We start from the raw sequence: 20,942 nt of genomic DNA on the forward strand, positions 1-20,942 counted from the left end.
CTTGGGTCCGAATTTCAAATCTTTTCTCGCTATATTTTTTGAGATAGAATCTGAGGAAGTTAGGGTTTTTGCAGACTCCCGAATTACATTCTAAATAGGCGACCTTGGGAAAATCGTCATAACTTTCTCTCTGAGAATCATATTGAAATTTCATAAGAAGTTACAAAAAGAGGATGGACTTTAGTTTTCTGTGTATATTTTTCAGATCCTAAGGTTGAAACAGTGACACGTGGTACTTCGTACAAGTGTGCTCTACTGAACTAGTATATAATCAAATCATCGTGGGAGATTTGACATAACTCTTCCTTGCAGAATCCACTATTGATCAAACTTGTGCGTTAGAAAGAGAACACGGAGGGCTACTACAAGATGAAATTTCAGAACTTGGAGATCTGAAATTACAAAGTTACAGTTGTTTCAAGATCGAGCTCCTAAAATCAAGAAAAGGTGATATGAGTAAGTTTGATCGCAAGGATTTGGTAAATTAGATATTACATATGGAGCAATATTTTGATCTACATGAGGTGAAACTATTACAAAAGGTACATATTGCATCTTCATATTTAAAACCAGATCAATTTTTATGGTATAAAGGGCTTTGCTCTCATAAACCACTTTTTACATGGTCAATTTTCACGGAGGAAATGATAGCACATTATGAGGATACAAAGAGCAACACCTTCTTTAACCAATTGATAAATCTAAAAAAAAGTGTTCAATGGCAAAGCACATTGAGGACTTCGAAAAATTGAATATAAGGGAAAATGAAATTCTAGAGAAGCAGAGGATTGATGTATCCATAGGGACTTTAAAGGATAACATTCAACATGAGGTTCATCTTTGGGAACCTGATTCGTTCGAGAAGGCATTTAGGTTGGCAAGAAAAGTTGAAAGCAAAATTATGGCAACAAGGAAGTCTACCCCTCACAACTATAAAGATGGAAGTGTTGTTTCTCCTAGCCTTCAACAACCTACAATGTTGACACCCAACAATTGGAAAAAAAAAGAGAAAAAGGACTTCGTTACAATTGTGATAACAAATACATTAAAGGTCATAAGTGTGCTGAGAAGAGATTATTTTACATAGATTGTAAAGAGGAGGAAGAAAAGGATCAAGAAACATCAAAAGAAGAGGATATACACTAGGAACCAAGCCCAGAGAAAGAATAAATGAATCCGACCATATCTTGTAAAGAATTGGAAAGAATTACCACTCCTCAAAATCTCAAGATAGAAGGACATATCAAGAAGAAAAAGGTTCAAGAAGTGAAAGATCACATCGAGAAAGAAGAAATGAATCTGACCATATCTTGTAATGCATTGGCAAGAATTACCACTCCTAAAACTATCAAGATAGAAGGACATAGCAAGAAGCAAAATGTTCAAGAAGTGAAACATCACATCGAGCATCAAGAAATGAATCCGACCATATCTTGTAATGCATTGGAAGAAATTACCACTCCTCAAACTCTTAAGATAGAAGGACATATCAAGAAGAGAAAGATTCAAGCAGTGAAAGATCACATCAAGCATCAACAACAAGTTCTCCAACTTTTAAAGGATAATGCCACTTTGGTGCAGAATCGAATGAAACAACAGGCAGATCAACATCGCAATGAAAGAAGTTTTAATGTAGGCGATTGGGTATTTTTATGGCTACATCTCAAGCAAGCTATTTATGAGAAGGAAATGTTAGCAATACTACATGCACTTAAGAAATTACGACCTTACCTAATGGGAAGACACTTCAAGGTAAAAACGGATCATGATAGTCTTAAATACTTTTAGAACAAAGATTATCCTCTGAAGAGCAAAAAAAATGGTTCACAAATATGTTGGGTTATGACTTTGAAATCATCTACAAAAAAGGGAAGCAAAATGTTTTTGCAGATGCACTCTAAAGAAAGGATGAGGATGTGGAAGCATTGTTTTGTGTTATTTCTATTATCCAACCAGATTGGATAAACGAAGCAAGGGATGAATGGAAGAAGGATGAAAAAGTGTGGCCACTCATTCAAAAGTTGTAGAAGATCCCAGTTCAAACAATATTGTCAGAACTTGACAAGGAAGAAAAAATCATATTGGAACTTGGAGCAGTCACAGAAACAAGAACCCGACAATTACGAAATCGATCAATTTCAGAGTATCTCATCAAGTGGACGAACTTACTTGCTCAAGATTCCACATGGGAGGACAAGAACTATATACAGAAGCAACAAGAACTATTCAAGCGTTGAGGACAACACTTTTTGAAGGAGAGGGGCATGTTAGGTCCCCATACTACTAGTGTAACCCCTTATTATTATTAGTACAACCCCCTTATTATATTGTTGTGCCCATGTAGTCCCCATATTGTTATTATTGTGCCCTTACATTATTATTGTTATGTCAGCTCTAATTATATTATGACCACTTAGACTCCTATATATAGAAAGGAGGTTTTGTCAATTGTATTATCTAAGAATTGTTCATTTGTGTAATGTAAAGGAGGTTGCCCCCCTCGAAGAGGATTATTTCTAAGGCATTGATCTATCTTTTCTATCTTTTTGCGAGCTGGTTTCATAACAAAGAGGAAGTGTGGATCCAAAAAATATTGTGAAGTCAGGAGAAATCCAATGACGCTGCATCCAAAGACTTCAATTAGTAGGAATGAGTATATGAACTCTAATTTCCCAAGAGCCTAAGTGCAAGGGCTTTTGGATGGTTGTTTGACCTACAAGAGGAAGATAAGTGCAAAATAAACTAAAGGCTACGGTAAGTATGGAAATTACCATATGCATTGCAGTGCCATAGAGAAAAAGCAGGAGCAACTCCCTTAAAATGGTAGTTGCCCAACAAGTGATGTCGATTTTTGCTAAGACGAAGTGTCGAGGAGCATAACAATAGAGAACAACAATTGAAGTTATCATAGGTCACCAATGGCGAGATAGACAAGTTTTGCTAGCCAGAATCTATTGTGAAGTTGAGCTTGATTTGGGCAAAAATGCGAGAAGCATAGCCAAAATACCCTTGGCGGGACTTCACAGAGGAGGAGTCCCAATTGATAGATTTTTACAAGGAATACAATTAAGATCTAAGTGCATGGTGCTTAGAGTATTATTGTTTCGAATGATGATTGGCATGTAACTCGATTGAAACATTCATATTTGCCATAGGGGCGTTCTTCCACGTCCCTTGGTCCTTTGGCTAGGTGGGACATCGACAACCCATGCAACCCACTCCCCCATGTTTCAAAAATCACCCATTCCAATGTATTCTAATTTCAAACTTATTTTAATAACAATTTTTGTTTTTTACTTTATGACATTAAAACTATTAATATATTGTTATTTTAAAATACATCTAGTGTGAACCATGAAATAATATCTTTAATATATTGTTATTTTAAAATGCATTTTGTGTGAACCATGAAATAACATATTTAATTATATAAAATAAGATATCATTAAAAAAATATAATATATAATTTGTTTATTATAAAGTTTTATTTATTTATTCAATTTTCATATATATATATATTTCTTAAATTTATTTAAATAATTATTTTTAGCATTATAATAACAGAGAAAAAATAAAAAAAATAAAAAAATTATATAATTTATATTATATATTATATTTTTTAATAAAAAAAAAAACATTTCATTGTATATCTTAAATATCATACAAGAAAATGAAACGCCGATTAAAAAAATATACAATTCAATAAAGGTAAATGAAACTGTTAATGGTTGAAATACATCAAAATGTCAATGAAATGACGTATTTCATTTAAAAAGGAAAGAAGAAAATCACTCTAATTTATTGAACATCTTTAGTAATGTATAATTGAAATTGAACATGCTTATAAACTTTCAAATTTCACCTTATAACCGTTCAAATTTGGTCTTCACAACAACCAAGATTTAAGTTCACAATAACCTGTATGATTCAGAGCATTTTTACCAACAGTGCCGCTATAAAGAGATATCACAACAACCCATAATTGAAAATGTCAATTACAGGACTTTGTTTCGCTGCGGTTCACAGACTGCAATGACCATTCTGGGGCTACGCGTGAACATTATAATAATGACGTACTCTGATCCCGATATTTGCTTTTGACCTTTCATTTTGAAGCGCCTGTTTCTTCCAGCGGCGTCGCAGCGGCTTCCATACTCCAACAGCCCGCCGACCTTTCTTCCGTCCTTGCCGCAGGTACTTCCATCCTCTCCTACCGAGCAACTGCAGTTTCCCACAATGCTTTGTTGCTAGCACACTCAACAACTCCATATGTTCCAGATTTCCATGTTCTTCTAACTCACAGCAGTCTTTCACGTTAAGCATTCTAAGTTTTGTCAACGGCGCCAGCCCCGCTATGCTCTGCAGTTTCCGACACCCACTAGCACTAAGTTTCCTCAATGATCTCCAATGTTCGAGACCTGGAAGTTCTTTTAACTCGCAGCAGTTCGCCACGTTTAGCACTTCAAGTCCTGTCAGCTGCTCCAACCCCTCTATGCTCTGCAGCTTCCCACAGCCACTCGCATCAAGCTTCCACAACGACTTCAGATGTTTGAGGCCATCTGGGATTTCTTTTGACTCACTGCAGTTTGCCAAGTTTAGCTCTCCAAGTCGTGTCAGCTGCGCCAATCCCTCTATCCTCTGCAGTTTCCCACAGCCACTCGCATCAAGCTTCCACAAGCACTTCAGATGTTCGAGACCACCTGGGATTTCTGTTAACTCACTGCAGTTTGCCACGTTTAATTCTTGAAGTCCTGTCAGCTGCCCTAACCCCTCTATGCTCTGCAGTTTCCCACAGCCACTCCCATCAAACTTCCGCAACGACTTCAGATGTTCAAGACCACCTGGGATTTCCTGTAACTCACAGAAGTTTGCCACGTTTAATTCTTGAAGTCCTGTCAGCTGCGCTAACCCCTCTATGCTCTGCAGTTTCCCACAGCCACTCGCATCAAACTTCCGCAACGACTTCAGATGTTCAAGACCACCTGGGATTTCCTGTAACTCACAACAGTTTGCCACGTTTAATTCTTGAAGTCCTGTCAGCTGCGCTAACCCCTCTATGCTCTGCAGTTTTCCAGATCCGCTGGCATTAAGCTTCCTCAACTGCGTCAGATGTTGGAGAGCACCTGGGATTTCCTTTAACTCACAGCAGTTTGCCAAGTTTAACTCTTCAAGTCCTGTCAGCTGCGCTAACCCCTCTATGCTCTGCAGTTTCCCACAGCCACTCGCATCAAGATTCTTCAACAATTTCAAATGTTCGAGACCACCTGTGATTTCCTTTAACTCACCGCAGTTTGCCACGTTTAGTTCTTCAAGTCCTGTCAGCTGCACCAAGCCCTCTATGCTCTGCAATTTCCCACAGCCACTGGCATTAAGCTTCCTCAATGATGTCAAATGTTCGAGACCCAGAATTTCTTCCAGCTCAGAGCAATCCTCCATGTCTAGCACATTCAGTTTTGGCAGCTGCGCCAACCCCACTATGCTCCGCACTTTCCGACACCCACTGGCTTTAAGCTGCCTCAACAAAGTCAATTGTTCCAGACCTGGAAATTCTTTTAACGAACAGCATTTTTCCGTGTTTAGCACTTGAAGTTCTGTCAACTACGCCAACCCGTCTATTCTTTTCAGATAGTGGCAGTTAACCTTCAGCTCCTTCAGACGTACCAACGTTTCGAGACCTGGCAGCTCCTCAACTGTGTGGCATGCTACGAGTTGGAATTTCTCGAGCCTTTCAAGACCACAAAGTCCTATTTTCCTCAATGTACAACACTCGCTCAACTCTAGCTCTACAAGTGTTGCTGGCAATTCTACAACCTCCACCAAAAAACCACATTTGAGAATGTTGAGATGTTGAAGGTTTGGGCAAACGCCTTCACAAAATGATAACCCTGAAATGTTTGTCCGGCACAGTCTTAAGTATTTTAGCCCAAAAATATAGTTGACAATGGAAGCGTCCACTTTATTCAACACTATTCCCCCTTCAAATTTTCTGAATTGCAGTTCGCTAAACGGATAGCCCTCTATTTCTAACTGTTGAAGACTGTTCAGCGCCATGACACATGATGGTAAGTACTCTAAACCCAAATTCTTGATTTTCAACTCTCTCAGCTGGGTCAACAATCTACTGGAATCCGGAAAATGTTTCAACTGAATGCAACCAGAAAGCTCCAATTCCTGTAAGCTCCTTAAGTCACCGATTTTATCGGGCAGACGTTTCAATTGGCTTCCTAAATGCAGAACTTGAAAATCACTTAGCTCTCCGATAGCACTTGGCAATTCTTTTAAATTTGTACCAGATAAAAATAATTTTAGCAATGACCGGTTATGTGAGACTTGGGGAGGCCATACTTCAATTTTCGGACAATGTCGGAGGTCTAAGCATTCAAGGGAACTTATCTTTCCAAGAGTTTCAGGGAATATCTGCAACTTTGGACAATAGCACAAAACCACACGTTGCAGGTTCTGTAACTCCCCAAAGGAATCTGGGAGCCCCTCTAATTCATTGGCACAACCCAAGTTAATATGTCGGAGGTTCTTTAACCTCCCAAAGGAATCTGGAAGCTTCTTTAAGTTATTGCAACAAAACAAATGAATATGTTCGAGGTTCTTTAACTCACCAAGGGAATCTGGAAGCTTCTCTAGTTTTCCACAAAAACTAAGCGTAATACGTCGGAGATTATTTAACTCGCCAAGGGAATCTGGAAGCTTTTTTAATTTATAGTAAAAAGACAAGTCAATATTCTGGAGGTTCTTTAAATTCCCAAGGGAATCTGGAAGCCCCTTTAATGAAGTACACTGGAAGAAATTAACCTGTTGGAGCTTCCTCAAGTTTCCAAAGGAATCTAGAAGCCCTGTTAATGAACCACAATGCTTTAAATTAAGCTGCCGAAGGTTACATAACTTCCCAAAGGAATTTGGAAGCATATTCAACTGGCCACTACCGGACAGGTCAATATGTTGGAGTTTCGTTAAATTGCCAAAACAATCCGGCAGCGACTTCATTGAACCGCAGTCGATTAAGCTCAGGTGCTCCAAAGACTGCAGTTGACAGAATTCATCTGGCAAAGTTTCCAGATGAAGAGTAGAAAATTGAGATTTAAGGACAAATTTTTCGAGTTGTTTCAACTTACCTATGGACTTTGGAAGTTCTAAATGTTAGATTTTCTAATAGACTTGAACAGCGATTCTACATGTGGAAAGAACTGAAAAGAATCACTGAATCTTAATACCCAGGGATACGAGTTACCTCCAGCCATTGGTGACGTTTTGATGAAGGCCACAGTCCACTTGCCTGCTTCTTCTTCAGCACTCGAGCTTCTGTCCCAGCAAAAGGAAAAGAACACAAAATTCTGAAGGCACTTCCGAGCTCTGCTATCTCAGCTAGATGGTGTAGAACTGAAGGGGGTTGAGAGATGAGCTTGGGGACCAACAGATGAACATATAGCTAAGCTTCCATCAAGCTTCTAAATGCTATGTGTTAGAAAAACCACAAATCAAGGTAGAGATGAGATCAAAGTAATGGACCACTTTAGTAGCTCCCAATTATTAATTTAGTAATTGCAGTTGATTTTCTTAACTTAAGGAAACTATTGCAGTTGGTTTCCATAAGTTAAGAAAAGCTGCAATTCCATAAATCAAGGTAGCTTTTGTGCAAAATTAATGGAGCTTAACATTCTCCCACGTGGTCCATACTTCCAAACTTAATGTCTCAAAACCATTGACAATCTTTATTAAGTAATAGATACATGAATCATGGCGATAATTCCTCTAATGACGAGTATTACCTTCCATGTATTACTATGCATTTATTCTTATTATAATTTATGTGGCAACAATTTCTTAATGAATAAACCCTATGTTTATTCTTGGTCCTTCTTAAATGAATTTTCTCAAATCAACTTAAGGTGCACATAAATATGAGAAAAAACATCACAATAATTAAGAATTTCATTAACATTGTCCATACAATGAAAAACTGCATAATGGAACCAAGTCCCATATTCAATACATGATCCTTGAAATTAACTGTGGCATGCCCTTAATCAAAGGATCAGCGATCATTAACTCAGTGCTGACGTGCTCAATGACCACTTTATTTTCTTTAACACGTTCCCTTATAGCTAAAAACTTAATGTCGATGTGTTTATTTCGACTCCCACTTTTTTAGCCATAAAACCAGCAGCTGAATTATCACAATATATTCTCAATGGCTTAGAGATAGAATCCATAATTCTAAGCCCAGAAATGAAATTCTTAAGCCATACACCATGTAAAGCAGCCTCAAACAGGATATACATAAGCATGTAGTCTTTGGTCCCTTGAAGGTACCTCATTACTTTCTTTGCAGCTCTCCAGTGGTCTAAACCTGGATCACTCTGACATCGTCCCAACATTCCTACATTAGGCTTCCGACAGCAGAAGCATATGGAATGTTCTTCATTTGTTCCCTTTCTAAGTCGTTCTTCGGGCATTGGTTCAAATTGAACCTATCACCCTTCACAATGGGAGCTATACTTGGTGAACAATCCTTCATCTGAAATCTCTCTAAAATTTTTATTAATATAGGTTTCCTGGGACAGACCCAAGATGCCTCGAAATCTGTCTCTATGGATCTTAATGCCAATGACATAAGATGCCTCACCTATATCCTTCATATCAAAACTTTTAGAGAGGAATTGTCTCACCTCATGTAGCAAACCCTTATCATTGGTTGCTAGCAAAAAGGTCATCCATTTGTAAAACAAGAAACAAATTTTACTCCCACTAACCTTCAGGTATATACATTGATCCATAATGTTTTCTACAAAACCAAAAGAAGAAATTACATTATGGAATTTCAAATACCATTGGGAGGATGCTTGTTTTAAACCATACAATGACTTCTTGAGCTTGCAAACCAATTTCTCACCATGACTAGAGGGGAATCAATGAAGATGTGTTATTCATGAAGAAGTGTTATCAATCATTAATGAAGAAGTGTTATTAATCATCATCTTTTAGTGCCAGTGTGAACATGCATTGAATCATATGTGACTTTGTTTTGCAGTAAAGACCATTAGACAAAATACCATTCCCAACATAATCAGATTTATAGAATAGACTGAAAGATTCTTCTGAAAAGTTTAAGGAATATCCAAAAGGTACAAGCCTTGAAACTGAAATCAAGTTTCTAGAAAAATTTGGAACATAAAAGGTCTTTTCTAACTCCAAAACAAAGCCACTACTTAAAGTTAAATAACATGTTCTTATAGCTTCCACATGCGAGCCCATCTTGTTTCCTGATAAGATGCTTTGCTCACTTCTCACTGGCTATTAACGTTAACCATATTAGATTCATAACAAACAAACGAGATTACTTCCTCAAGTTCGGGAATGTCAGAACGAATTTCAGAGAAATTTGCAGGTTGTACTACTGCATCAAAATAAAGAATCACATGCTTATGTTGAGGCTTAATAAACTTTCATGTTCTACCAATGTAAAACATGGTAAAAAGAATTGAATCAAATGACATGAAAATTGCCTGTGGGCTAAATTTTCAACTCAAACAGATTCAATAAAACTTTATGAACTTTCATGTTTTACCAATGTAAAACATGCTAAAAAGAATTGAATCAAATGACATGAAAATTGCCTGTGGGCTAAATTTTCAATTCAAGCAGATTCAATAAAACTTTATGATCTTTCACGTTTTACCAATGTAAAACATGTTAAAAAAAAAAAAATTGAATCAAATGACATGAAAATTGCCTGTGGGCTAAATTTTCAATTCAAGAAGATTCAACAAAACTTTATGATCTTTCACGTTTTACCAATGTAAAACATGCTAAAAAGAATTGAATCAAATGACATGAAAATTGCCTGTGGGCTAAATTTTCAATTCAAGCAGATTCAACAAAACTTTATGATCTTTCACGTTTTACCAATGTAAAACATGCTAAAAAGAATTGAATCAAATGACATGAAAATTGTCTGTGGGCTAAATTTTCAATTCAAGTAGATTCAATAAACTTTATGATAAAACTTATTAATTCATAACTCCTGTGGGTAGGTTATGAAATTTTATCCTAATTAATCACATAAATATAATAAAAATTCCTATGGGATAAAATTTATTATATTCAGTGTAATTAATTACAATTTAATGTCTAAATAATCTTTATGTGATCTTGCCAATCAATATATAATTTTATTTAATTAAAGATGCTGTGGCTACTCTCTAATTACTTAAAATTACATTGATCACTAGACATTAATTTTGTTGCATAAACAAAACTTTACGAGAGAGAATATTAATGTTTATTGAAAGGAGTAAGTCAAAATGACATTTTAATAAACTCCATAAAACTGTAATAATTCTCCAGCAAAATCAAAAGCAGACAACATTACCGAAAATGACTACAAGTTGATTGTTTAATTTATAAACTAAACCTGGAGTTTATAGACCAGCAAACAAGCTATTTTGCTCACAAGATAAATGGAATTAAAATCAAATTTACATTCCTTAGTCTCACTGTCCCATAATTTATTTAAGACTAATTCTTAAATCAATTACAAAAATGGGCTCTAAACAATTTGCAAACAAAACTGCAAATTTGAAATATTCAAAGACTAAATTATTTCAAATATTGAAATATTTAAGAATGCATGAACTATTTCCTTTAACATGACTCATATAAAAAAGAATAGACTTCAACCATTTCACGTTCATACCCGAAACTTTGGTAAGAGCCTTTATGTCATGAATATTCTTGAATGAATCAAGTCATATGTTGACCTTTCCATTTACTTTAAATATACGTTTATAAAATCATCTAAAGTTATATAACCAAAATATATAACCAAAGTTATAACCAAAATATATATAACCAAACGAGACAAACCATACAATATGGTATATCATCAAAAGTAATGCCATGTGTTATAAAACGACTTTTTAACAATAATCCAACATAAAAGGTCGTAATCCAACTACCACATGACAATTTACCAGGTTCCCATTCTCGGATATAATATAAAAATATTATGCAGCAGAAATATTCTAATAAATTTTGATGAACGCAGTAAATAAAACAATAGTGAAGGCTGCTAGGCCACATGGATCTACGTCCAACTATTGTCCTTATTATAACCTAGTTGCCAGGTCGCATCAAAGTTTTGAGAAATAGAATAATCTCAACATGGAAAATTGACTGACTTATGTGCTTCTTTAAATTATAAAACAACTTTCCATTGCCTATGTTATCATGAAATGAAAGCCATAAATAAACGCAAGACAAAAGGGCTACAAAATTAATTTCGGTCACAGAATGCCCTATTTTTGGTCAGCGCGGATCTGGAAGCACATTTCGTTTTTGTATATTCCCAAACCCCTACAAAAGGAGCGCAAGGATTACTCTTGTATATCCTTATATACACTTTATATTACGATTAAGCTCCTGAATTATAAAGATATGAAATTGTAATTATACTTAAGCTCAAGCTTAAGATCCTGAATTATAAAGATATAAAATCGTAATTTCAAGTATATCTTTGAAACCATCATTATTGATAAAATGGAGCTTAACAATACTCACTCCTTCGAGGACAAGTATAAGGGTTACTCTTCATGTCATTTGTGCTCTGGACAGCTATATATAGTTATGCTTGCTAACTCAGAATAACACAATAAAAGAATTGTGTGAATCCTTCATGCAGCTTTTTAAGATTTTTGCTTACTCGTATGATTTGTTACACTACGTTATACTAACCACTTTACAGGCCAAGCTAGCAAGTTCGGGCTGGTTGCTCAAGAAGCAAAGTGATATCCAAAACTTTACACACCATTACAACAAACTGATGTTGTGCATGTGCTAGAATGGACATGACCACGAATGGCCAGCAGATCTCCAAAGTGTTTATTTAAAGTATTAATGTAGTGTACGAGACGTTTTGAAAAGAAAGATCTTATATGAAGGAATCATATAATACATGAGGAATTTTTCTAAATAAGCGTGTATTTTTAAAGCAAAAAGAAACTAATGTCTCGTTTTAAACCGCCGAATCCCTCATTGCTGCATAACTTATTAGATCTAGGTTTTCAAAATTTTCAAAATAAATGTAAAGAAAAAACCATGCTTCTCTTACTTGTTACAGAATCCGCCAAGGCAAAACTTAGCGAACAAGGCCATGGTGATCTTTGTCCGCTAACCTCAAGTCTTGTGAAAGCACAATATGCCGAAGCCTTTGGTTACCAAAACAGTGAGATCTGCTCAACTGCGACCGAATATATACATTTTCTACGAAAATATTCAGCCGTAACAGCGCATTTCAGCAGACTTCAGGGAGAAGGCGACGCTTTAAATATGTATATACATATAGTAGATAAGACCTTTAAGGTCTCCCGAGCTATCATATTCTCCGTTACATGAGATTCGCCATTGCTCTGACTAGCTAATAAAGTACGCAGAAAGGCATCACAAGGTCATATGAGCAGGGCTACGGTTTTCTACATACCCCTATGTTAAGGTAAATCTCAGTTTCAATGTAGCAATTTGCTACCTTACAGATCCATGATCGGATCTATATTAGCATACATGATAAAGCTCCGCGGGAACTAATCTCCGCATATATGAGTCAATGAATGGGTATCTCTTTGGGGAACTAATCACATGTTCTATCTGTAGCAGGAAGTGGTTTCAAAATCGAAACGCAGACAACCGTAAAATCTAATGTTCAATACATATGGTAGAACGTCCAGACCATATACGCAGGTTTCAAACTAATCCCTGTATCAAAGTATTCTAATCGCACCAAGGCAGAGATAAATAAATAGCTCTGATACCAACTGTTAGATTTTCTAATAGACTTGAACAACGATTCTACATGCGGAAAGAACTGAAAAGAATCACTGAATCTTAATACCCAGGGATACGAGTTACCTCGAGCCATTGATGACGTTTTGATGAAGGCCACAGTCCACTTGCCTGCTTCTTCTTCAGCACTCCAGCTTCTGTCCAAGCAAAAGGAAAAGAACACAAAATTCTGAAGGCACTTCCGAGCTCTGCTATCTCAGCTAGATGGTGTAGAACTAAAGGGGGTTGAGAGATGAGCTTGGGGACCAACAGATGAACATATAGCTAAGCTTCCATCAAGCTTCTAAATGCTATGGGTTAGAAAAACCACAAATCAAGGTAGAGATGAGATCAAAGTAATGGACCACTTTAGTAGCTCCCAATTATTAATTTAGTAATTGCAGTTGATTTTCTTAATTAAGGAAACTACTGCAGTTGGTTTCCATAAGTTAAGAAAACCTGCAATTCCATAAATCAAGATAGCTTTTGTGCAAAATTAATGGAGGTTAACACTAAAAGGTCAGAGTCAATAATACTCAAATCCCTCAAGTTTGCAATGTTCACAAATTTTCCAAAAGTAAGTAGAGCCGTGGATGTCAATTGGAAACATGGTGGTCTACCAAGATGGAATATATCCAAAAGCCATTTCATAAGGGAAGAACAAGCTCGATTAAAAAATTACTATATATACCTGAATATTATGATCTTCCCACAGTGTTTTCAATGTTGCCGATCTGCACACTTGCAGAACCCTCAAACGCTCCGTTGGAATCCAGGGAGGGAGGGAAGAATAGGGACATCTATCCCATCTGAGCCATATGACATATTGTGACCGTGCAGTCTTGAATATGCTTTCTTCCAAACAATCCCGTTCAACTCTAAGCAGCTTCAACCCGCGAATACCACGGAATAGATCGCCCAGCTCCGCACGGTTTTCAACCGGCGTTTCAACCATGTTAATTCCACGCACCTAAATTGTTCACTGGAAACTGTTAGAAACAATATTGACATCCTTGCAAAACCTACAAATTCAGTTCTTTTAAAGACAATTTTGAGACCACAACAATAGTTTGAAAGTCCTTCTAAAATCTTAAAAAGTACATACAGTTGATTTGTCGGGCACATCCTGAAGAAAGTTGTGAATTAAGCGCCAAAGCCTATCCGGAGGTTCTTTCTTTCCAATATGTCTGCCCATGTCTCTGAGATGGTCGTGCATTCTTATACAGTTTTCGCCGTCAATCTCCACAAGACATTTGTTTTCAAGGTTCCGAAGACCAAGACATCCTTCCCAGCCGGATTCGTCCCATACTCTAACGGCGGTATCCATGGCTTCTCCTATGAAGAAACAAGCAATGTCTAAGAAGATCTGCTTCTCCTCTTCATCCAGACTGTCGTAGCTAATTCTGAGTCTGCTCTGGATATCGTCCGGAAGAATTTTGGAGATTTTGCGCAGCTGCGCTTTCCAATGGTTCAAATTCTTCTTCCCACGAAGAAGGGCCCCAAGCACTTTCAGAGACAACGGTAGTCCATGGCAGGCATCCAGAAACTCTTCAACCACTTCATCAAATCCTACAACAGGATGAGACTGGCGAAACGCATGCGAGCAAAAGAGCTCTTTGGAGTGCTGTCGATTCAGGCCTGTTAGCCTGTAAATTGATGACTCTGGTATGTCTGAACTTGTTAGAACATCCTTATTGCGAGATGTCACTAAAATTAAGCTACCGGAATCAAGGGCATCCTTAGCTGGTAGAAGTAATGCATCCAACTGTTGAATGTGATCCACATCATCTAAAATGATCAGAGCATGAGAAGATAAGAGAGAGTTTCTTAGCTTCTCTTTACCTTCGTCAGCATTGGATATTTGCACATTTAATTGAGTGATGTCCTTAATAAGGATACTCTGCAAGGAATGCAGGGAATTTACAGATTTTTCTCTGACATCAAATAAAAAGCAAGTTCGCTTGTAATTTGATCTCAGACGGTTAAAAATTTCTTTTGCTAAGGTGGTTTTGCCAACCCCACCAAGGCCCACGATTCCTATAACTCTAGTTTCCCCGCCCCGCTGCTGCTGCAACAAATCTTCAAAATCTCTTACTTTTTGATCCAAACCTGTTGGATATTTGGACACGTCCAGAGGTGGCTTTTTGACCTTTTCCAATACTAGTTGCACGACCTCATTCACTAGCCGCCACTCGACACTGAATTAATATTAACAAACAAAATCACCAATTACCAGTAAGAAACGCCTACATAAATGCTTTGTTATATACCTATGAAACTAAACAATATAATAAGAGAAACAGGAAGAATTGGAAAACTAACCCATTGTACGCTCCCTCCAGGTCGAAACCGCTTATATGTGAAACAGTGGAAAGAGCGTTTCTCCATTTTTCTATGATGTCGGAGTCGTAACGGGGTTTCTCGGAGTCCGTTGTTTTCTTCCCTTGGAGCTTGGTCAGCGCCTTAGCATACACTCCGTCTTTGCCGAGTGTCCAGCGCAGATCGGCAGGGCTAACACCGTAGAATATTGGAATAATGGTTGACCGCCCGACTCCATTGACTCCATCATGACTAGTAGCTCATTGAGACACCATCAGACTCTGCATAGCGTGGAGAGAAAATTGCGATATGGATTGAGGCATCTCTTATAGCCGCAGCTATTTGAGAAGTGAAGAAGTCCCCCTTCTCCATTTCTTCCTTGTCCAGAAACACTTGCAATCCATGTACATCATGAAGGCGATTGTAGAGATGGCCGGCGATGGATAATTTGGTGTCCGGTCCGCGGTGGTTGAGAAACGCATGGTAGGAAGCCTTGTTGCCAGATGAGTTGGACGACGACACCAAAGGATTTGGAAACCCTAATCCAAAGGTCGAAAGAGGAGTTATAATGTGTCACGAAATACTACTCATCAAAGGAAGCTCCTTGGGAACTTAGTGGGTGAAACAGGGAAGCATCTCGCCACCGACCACACCACATGGAGGCCACTGAACACCGACCCACAACATGTCAGACATACAGTTCGTTGAGAGGGACATAAAGTTTGTGACCAAAATATTATATTATAATAATGGTCGCAAGTCCATGCTAATTCGCCAAGAAATTTGACGAGCAAATTGTCCGTTACGTTATGAGTAACATACTTCACCGGGGATGGAATTTGACAACATGGTGATTTGTCCATTAAATATCGCTAATTTTTGGCTATCAATATTTTGTGATAAAATGTTTGGCTATCAATATTTTGTGATAAGATGTTTAAAAAAAAAAATTAAATGAAAATTAAAATCCAAAAAACCATTAATAAGTGCTTTAAATTTGAAATTCCTACCCTGCCACTCAGATACATACACTCACACAGATTACACCCACAGATTAGGGCTAGACGAGGCATCACAAGTACAAATTTGACAAGGGAGTTGGATTTCATATTGCAACCCTATGTAGTTATCTTTATGTATGTTTGGTGTTTACTCGGAAGAAATATTTCCTGTATTATCAAAAGACTTTGGCACATTCCTATCCAATCAAACACTTTATTTAAAGAGAAAACGATTCAATTACGATCTTAATATTATTTCTTTAAAACCATTTAAAAAATAGATATTTAACAATTACAATGAAGTCGTTTGAATTCTTAGATGGATAATGTCAAAAAGTTTTGTCGATGAGGAACTTACGGGGTGAATAAGTTTAATTTTGGATAATTATATTTAATTATAATTTATTATGTTTTATTGTAAATATTTATAATTAATTATATTAGTTAAAGAATTAATGGGTTAATGAGTAAGGCATATGAATTAGTTAGTTGATTAATGGTGAGACGGATGGTGAGTTAGTGATTAATGGTTAGAGGGTGTGTTGGTTAATAAGTTAATTATAAAGGGATTAATGGATTAATAGTTTGGGTTAATTTGGTATATTGATTTAAGGGATAATGGCTTAGATGTTAAAGGGTTCATAGTAATGGATTGAGGTTAATATCTTAGTGGTTCATGTTTAATTTAGATTTATAAGGTTAATTTGTTAGAGGCTAGAACCTTAATGTCTTGATGACTAAATAGAATGAATAAATTAAAGAGTTAAGTGTTAATGAATAAACTAGGAGAGGGCCAATAAGGTAATAGGTTAACATAATAACATTGATATTCTTGAGTTCCAATTTCCAAAACATTAAAATCTTTATATATGAACTTTGCTTTGTGAATATAGTAGAGTTCAATTTGAACTTAATAATGAAAACAATGATTAACAATAAAATATTGATGACTGAATAGTTAAAAACATTGTAGCAAACATCATTTTGTTGTAAATTAATAAAATGGGGAGAAGAAATCTCTCAAATGTAAGAATTAAGAGATGGTTAATGCCCTCATTTCTATTGCTTGAATGTTTTTCATAAAACCTTTTGATTTTCAAAGTTTCATGAATTATATTTAATAAAACAAAATAGTTACAAAATTCATATTTCACTGATCATAAATCCCTAAATATCCAAACACATTTTAAATGATCAATGAAACTCTTCTTCGTTCCGTTTTTTAATCGAAATCCAACAATAATTTTTTTGGTGAATTTACGGTTTTTTGTTGTTATGCATAGATGGATTTAGTGCATGAGAAACCCGTAAAGCACTCCAATTATGTAGATTTCACAAATCAAATTTGTGATCTAACAAATTCTTGTTGTATTTTAAGTAAAATTGAGCAATTATATAGCCCCCAAAAAACCAAACCTAAAAAATTTAAAATATGATCACTTTAAAATAGTAATTACAGAAATGGACTTCTTTTTCCCACAGAAAAAAATCATATACTTGTAATTCACGTGAATCGAATTATACATAGAAAGGTTTAACAATAGGCAAATGGATCATAAAAAACAAAATACATGGATGCTAGTTGAGTCCAATAATCAGGCCAATATACACAGAAAATGCTTTATTGTTCTAGTGCCTTGGTAGAAAACAACTTTAATGTTTGTAGCCACAAAATAGGAAGGCCAAAAAACATCCCCCAAGTTTATAAAAAGGAAAATCGTTTCTCTATAAGGCCTAATTGGGAGGATTCTAGGAAATCCCACTACCTAGCTAGTAGGTCTGATCTAGACTTATGCAGGAACATAACAAAATACAAATATAAACATAAATATAGAGATGTAACAAAAATAAATCTTCATTTCATTAATATCAAAGAACTAAAAGATGTTTACAAACAAAATGGAAATAACTAACTTGGTCGATGGTAGTTTATATCTAAGAAGAGATGTGGTGAATACATGCCTATGAACTATGTTACAATGAGGCTCAAGTACCTTTTTATTATTGAAAAACAAAGGGAAACCATAAACAACTAAAACCCTAACCCCAAGAGATCGAACATGAAGAGTTTGTGGGCCACATTGGCAATAGTTGGGCAACCAACTTCCCGGGGTCGTAACTTGGTCATATGATATTTGTTTGGTGCATACAGTACCTCATTGGAAAGATCTCTCCGAGCACTATAGGATTTGTGGCAGGCCCCTTCCTATGATTATGGGTCAGCTACAGATCTCAAGATAACAACGTTTAGGGGGTCAAAACAACTCTGGAAGTTCAGGACATGAAAAGCTGCTAAAAATAGTAAATGTTGCTATAATCAAGGAAAATGATGAAACGAGCTAGAGGTATAGGTGGAATAGGTGGATGACCAACAATATCCACCTTAATCATTCGCCCCCCTTTAGGAAGCAACGGTCCCAATCACGTGCAGATCCTTCATCAAGTGAGGAAATTTTTGTTGAACCTAGTCCCTGGTGAACCACTTGCCTTGATGAAGGAGTTGGCCTTCTTTAACAACTCGATATAGTTGTATCCTCTGTTGGCAAGTGTTCTTGATTTGTGTGTTCATGATTCTGTCAGTGGTAGCCTGTTGGATGCAACCTAGTTTGAGCTATGTTGGTGTCAGTTGCTTAACAACGTCACATGTGTCCAACAATGGGGGAAAGTACGGTCACAGTCGATTCACATTGAATACTAGGTGTAGGCCAAGGAACGATGGAATGTTGAGCTCGAAGTCATTCTCTCCTACAACCTTGGTGATGGTGTACAAACCATATCATAGCGGGCGAAGGTTGTGGTGGGCCCAGTGAGGCGCTCCTTCTGCAAATGTAACCAAACTTTGTCGCCCACCTGGAACTTACGTGGCATGTGACATTGATGATGACGTTTCTTGTACTTAGCATTGACTTTGTCCAATATGTCATAAACCTACTCTCAGATGTGTTGAATGTGCTCTATGAAGATGTTAGCCCTGTCAGCTTCGGACTGGAATAGAGTTGATTGATGATTTAATTGGTTAATCACTGAGGCACATGCCACATTGTTGGACCCTCCACTAGTGCTCTACCAGTTAGAACTAGTTAAATTCACAATGACTCAAACGAACTGAAATAGATTGCTAGAAATTAACAATAAATCATAACTAAACACAACTCAAGTGTCTCCAACTTGAATTAATCAATTTAACCGAGTGATAAGTGCCATATCACCTCATTTAAAATCCTCCAAGTATTTTACTAAAATTGAAATTTGACTTTATTATAATTTAATTAAGGCAAAATTAAATTAGGAATTTCTTGCTCCATTTTCAACAACCCCTCTCATCAATAAAGGGATTCACATCTACGTCGATCCAATGCCTTTGGAATGTATTGCATGAAACACTTCTCTCTATTGTTGTTGCTACTGCAACATTTGCAACTAGGAAGCATACATAAAATAAAAAATAAAAAAAAAATTATTGAATCATTCTGCAACTGTCTACTTGGAATACTGTGTTGTTACTGACTTTGCTAATGAGCCTCCTGATTTGTTGTCGAGATTTCTCTACACTCCTCAGTATCTGACTAACACTGGTTCTCTTGATACTGAATATTGTGGGTCCCTGTAGCAAGTGTAATGATCCACGAGACAAAAAACACCTCAATGGACCCTGCCCAAATTTTTGAAACTCTTGGATTAGGGATTCACATCACCCCACCTCACACCTAGAGGTATGGTCGCATGTGTTCCCTCTACTCACTTGGCTCAAACTCTCCCCCTACTGGAGGTCTCTACCTTAGTGGATTTCTCTACGTTGCCTCCTTTCTGCTTCTCCATTTGTGGTTGCTCCAGAACTTCTTGAGGCTCCTTCTGAGGCTCCCTTTCGAGAGGCAAATCATGCTCCCTCTCAACCACCAAGTCTCTAACCCTTTCCTTTCTCCTCAAAGATATACATGCATCTTCTACCTCAAGTGCATAAAGGTTCTTGACTCGAGCATCAATCTACTCTACCTGTCTAGTGGCTATGTGGCTTAGGAATACTTTCCTTTTGATGAACATCACATCATAACCATGGTCTTCCAAAACTGTAACAGATATTAGATTCTTCTTTAGACCAAAAACAAACTTCACATCCTTAAGCCTAAGAGGGGAGCCTCGCTCCCTCTGAAAGGTTATGGTACCGATCCCGGTAGCACTGCACTTTCCATCATCTCCAAAATCAATGTTCCTTTGGAGATATTTCTCCTCCAATTCACTGAAAACTTTCTATTCCCCATCATGTGGAATGAGGCACCACTATCCAAGTACCACCCACTACCCATCACCATGCTCAACATGCATTCGATGAGGGTGAAATCAAGATGAAACTGTGAAGCCAAAGATTCACTCATTGCTACTACTGTAGGCTCCTTCTTACTCTCCTTCTTGTGTGAACACTTTGTGCCATAGTGCCCGAATTCATGATAGCTGAAACACTTGATTTTGGACATGTCTTTCTTCTTTCCCTCTTAGCTAGAATCAACTTCACCTTCGGACTTCTTTCCCTTGGAATTATTTCCTTTCTTGACTAATGAAAAGTCCTCTTCCACTTCTTTGGATGAGGTCCCATCTCTAGTACTCCGCCTTATCTCCTCATGTACCAAATCAGACAAAAGGCGTTCCTAATTTGGTAGCTTGTTCCTCCCATTTACAAAATCTTGGTAGTTGTGCCAGCTCTTGGGAAGGCCTAGAAGGGCTAGGATCATGAGATAATCTTCTACAACTGTAATACCAACACTTCCAAGTCCATTCCAACATTGGGTTAACCTACTC

The 20,942-nt window shown here is 37.0% G+C and overlaps 1 protein-coding gene across 1 annotated transcript; it reads right to left on the minus strand.

The window, feature by feature from the left end:
* Nucleotides 1-3,932: 3,932 nt before the first annotated feature.
* Nucleotides 3,933-15,834, minus strand: LOC149213603 (uncharacterized). The gene is given in 11 exon segments (XM_089389085.1): nucleotides 3,933-5,598; nucleotides 5,641-7,145; nucleotides 7,289-7,314; nucleotides 12,186-12,250; nucleotides 12,571-12,654; nucleotides 13,520-13,798; nucleotides 13,934-15,026; nucleotides 15,151-15,374; nucleotides 15,377-15,423; nucleotides 15,426-15,686; nucleotides 15,774-15,834. Coding segments are annotated over 11 exon segments (5,196 nt in total). The 3' UTR covers nucleotides 3,933-4,047.
* Nucleotides 15,835-20,942: the final 5,108 nt, after the last annotated feature.

Source organism: Pinus tabuliformis, chromosome 1_1 (assembly GCF_031772625.1).
Source record: "Pinus tabuliformis cultivar Carrire ecotype Pingquan chromosome 1_1, CPIR1, whole genome shotgun sequence".
In the NCBI taxonomy this organism is placed as follows: domain Eukaryota; kingdom Viridiplantae; phylum Streptophyta; class Pinopsida; order Pinales; family Pinaceae; genus Pinus; species Pinus tabuliformis.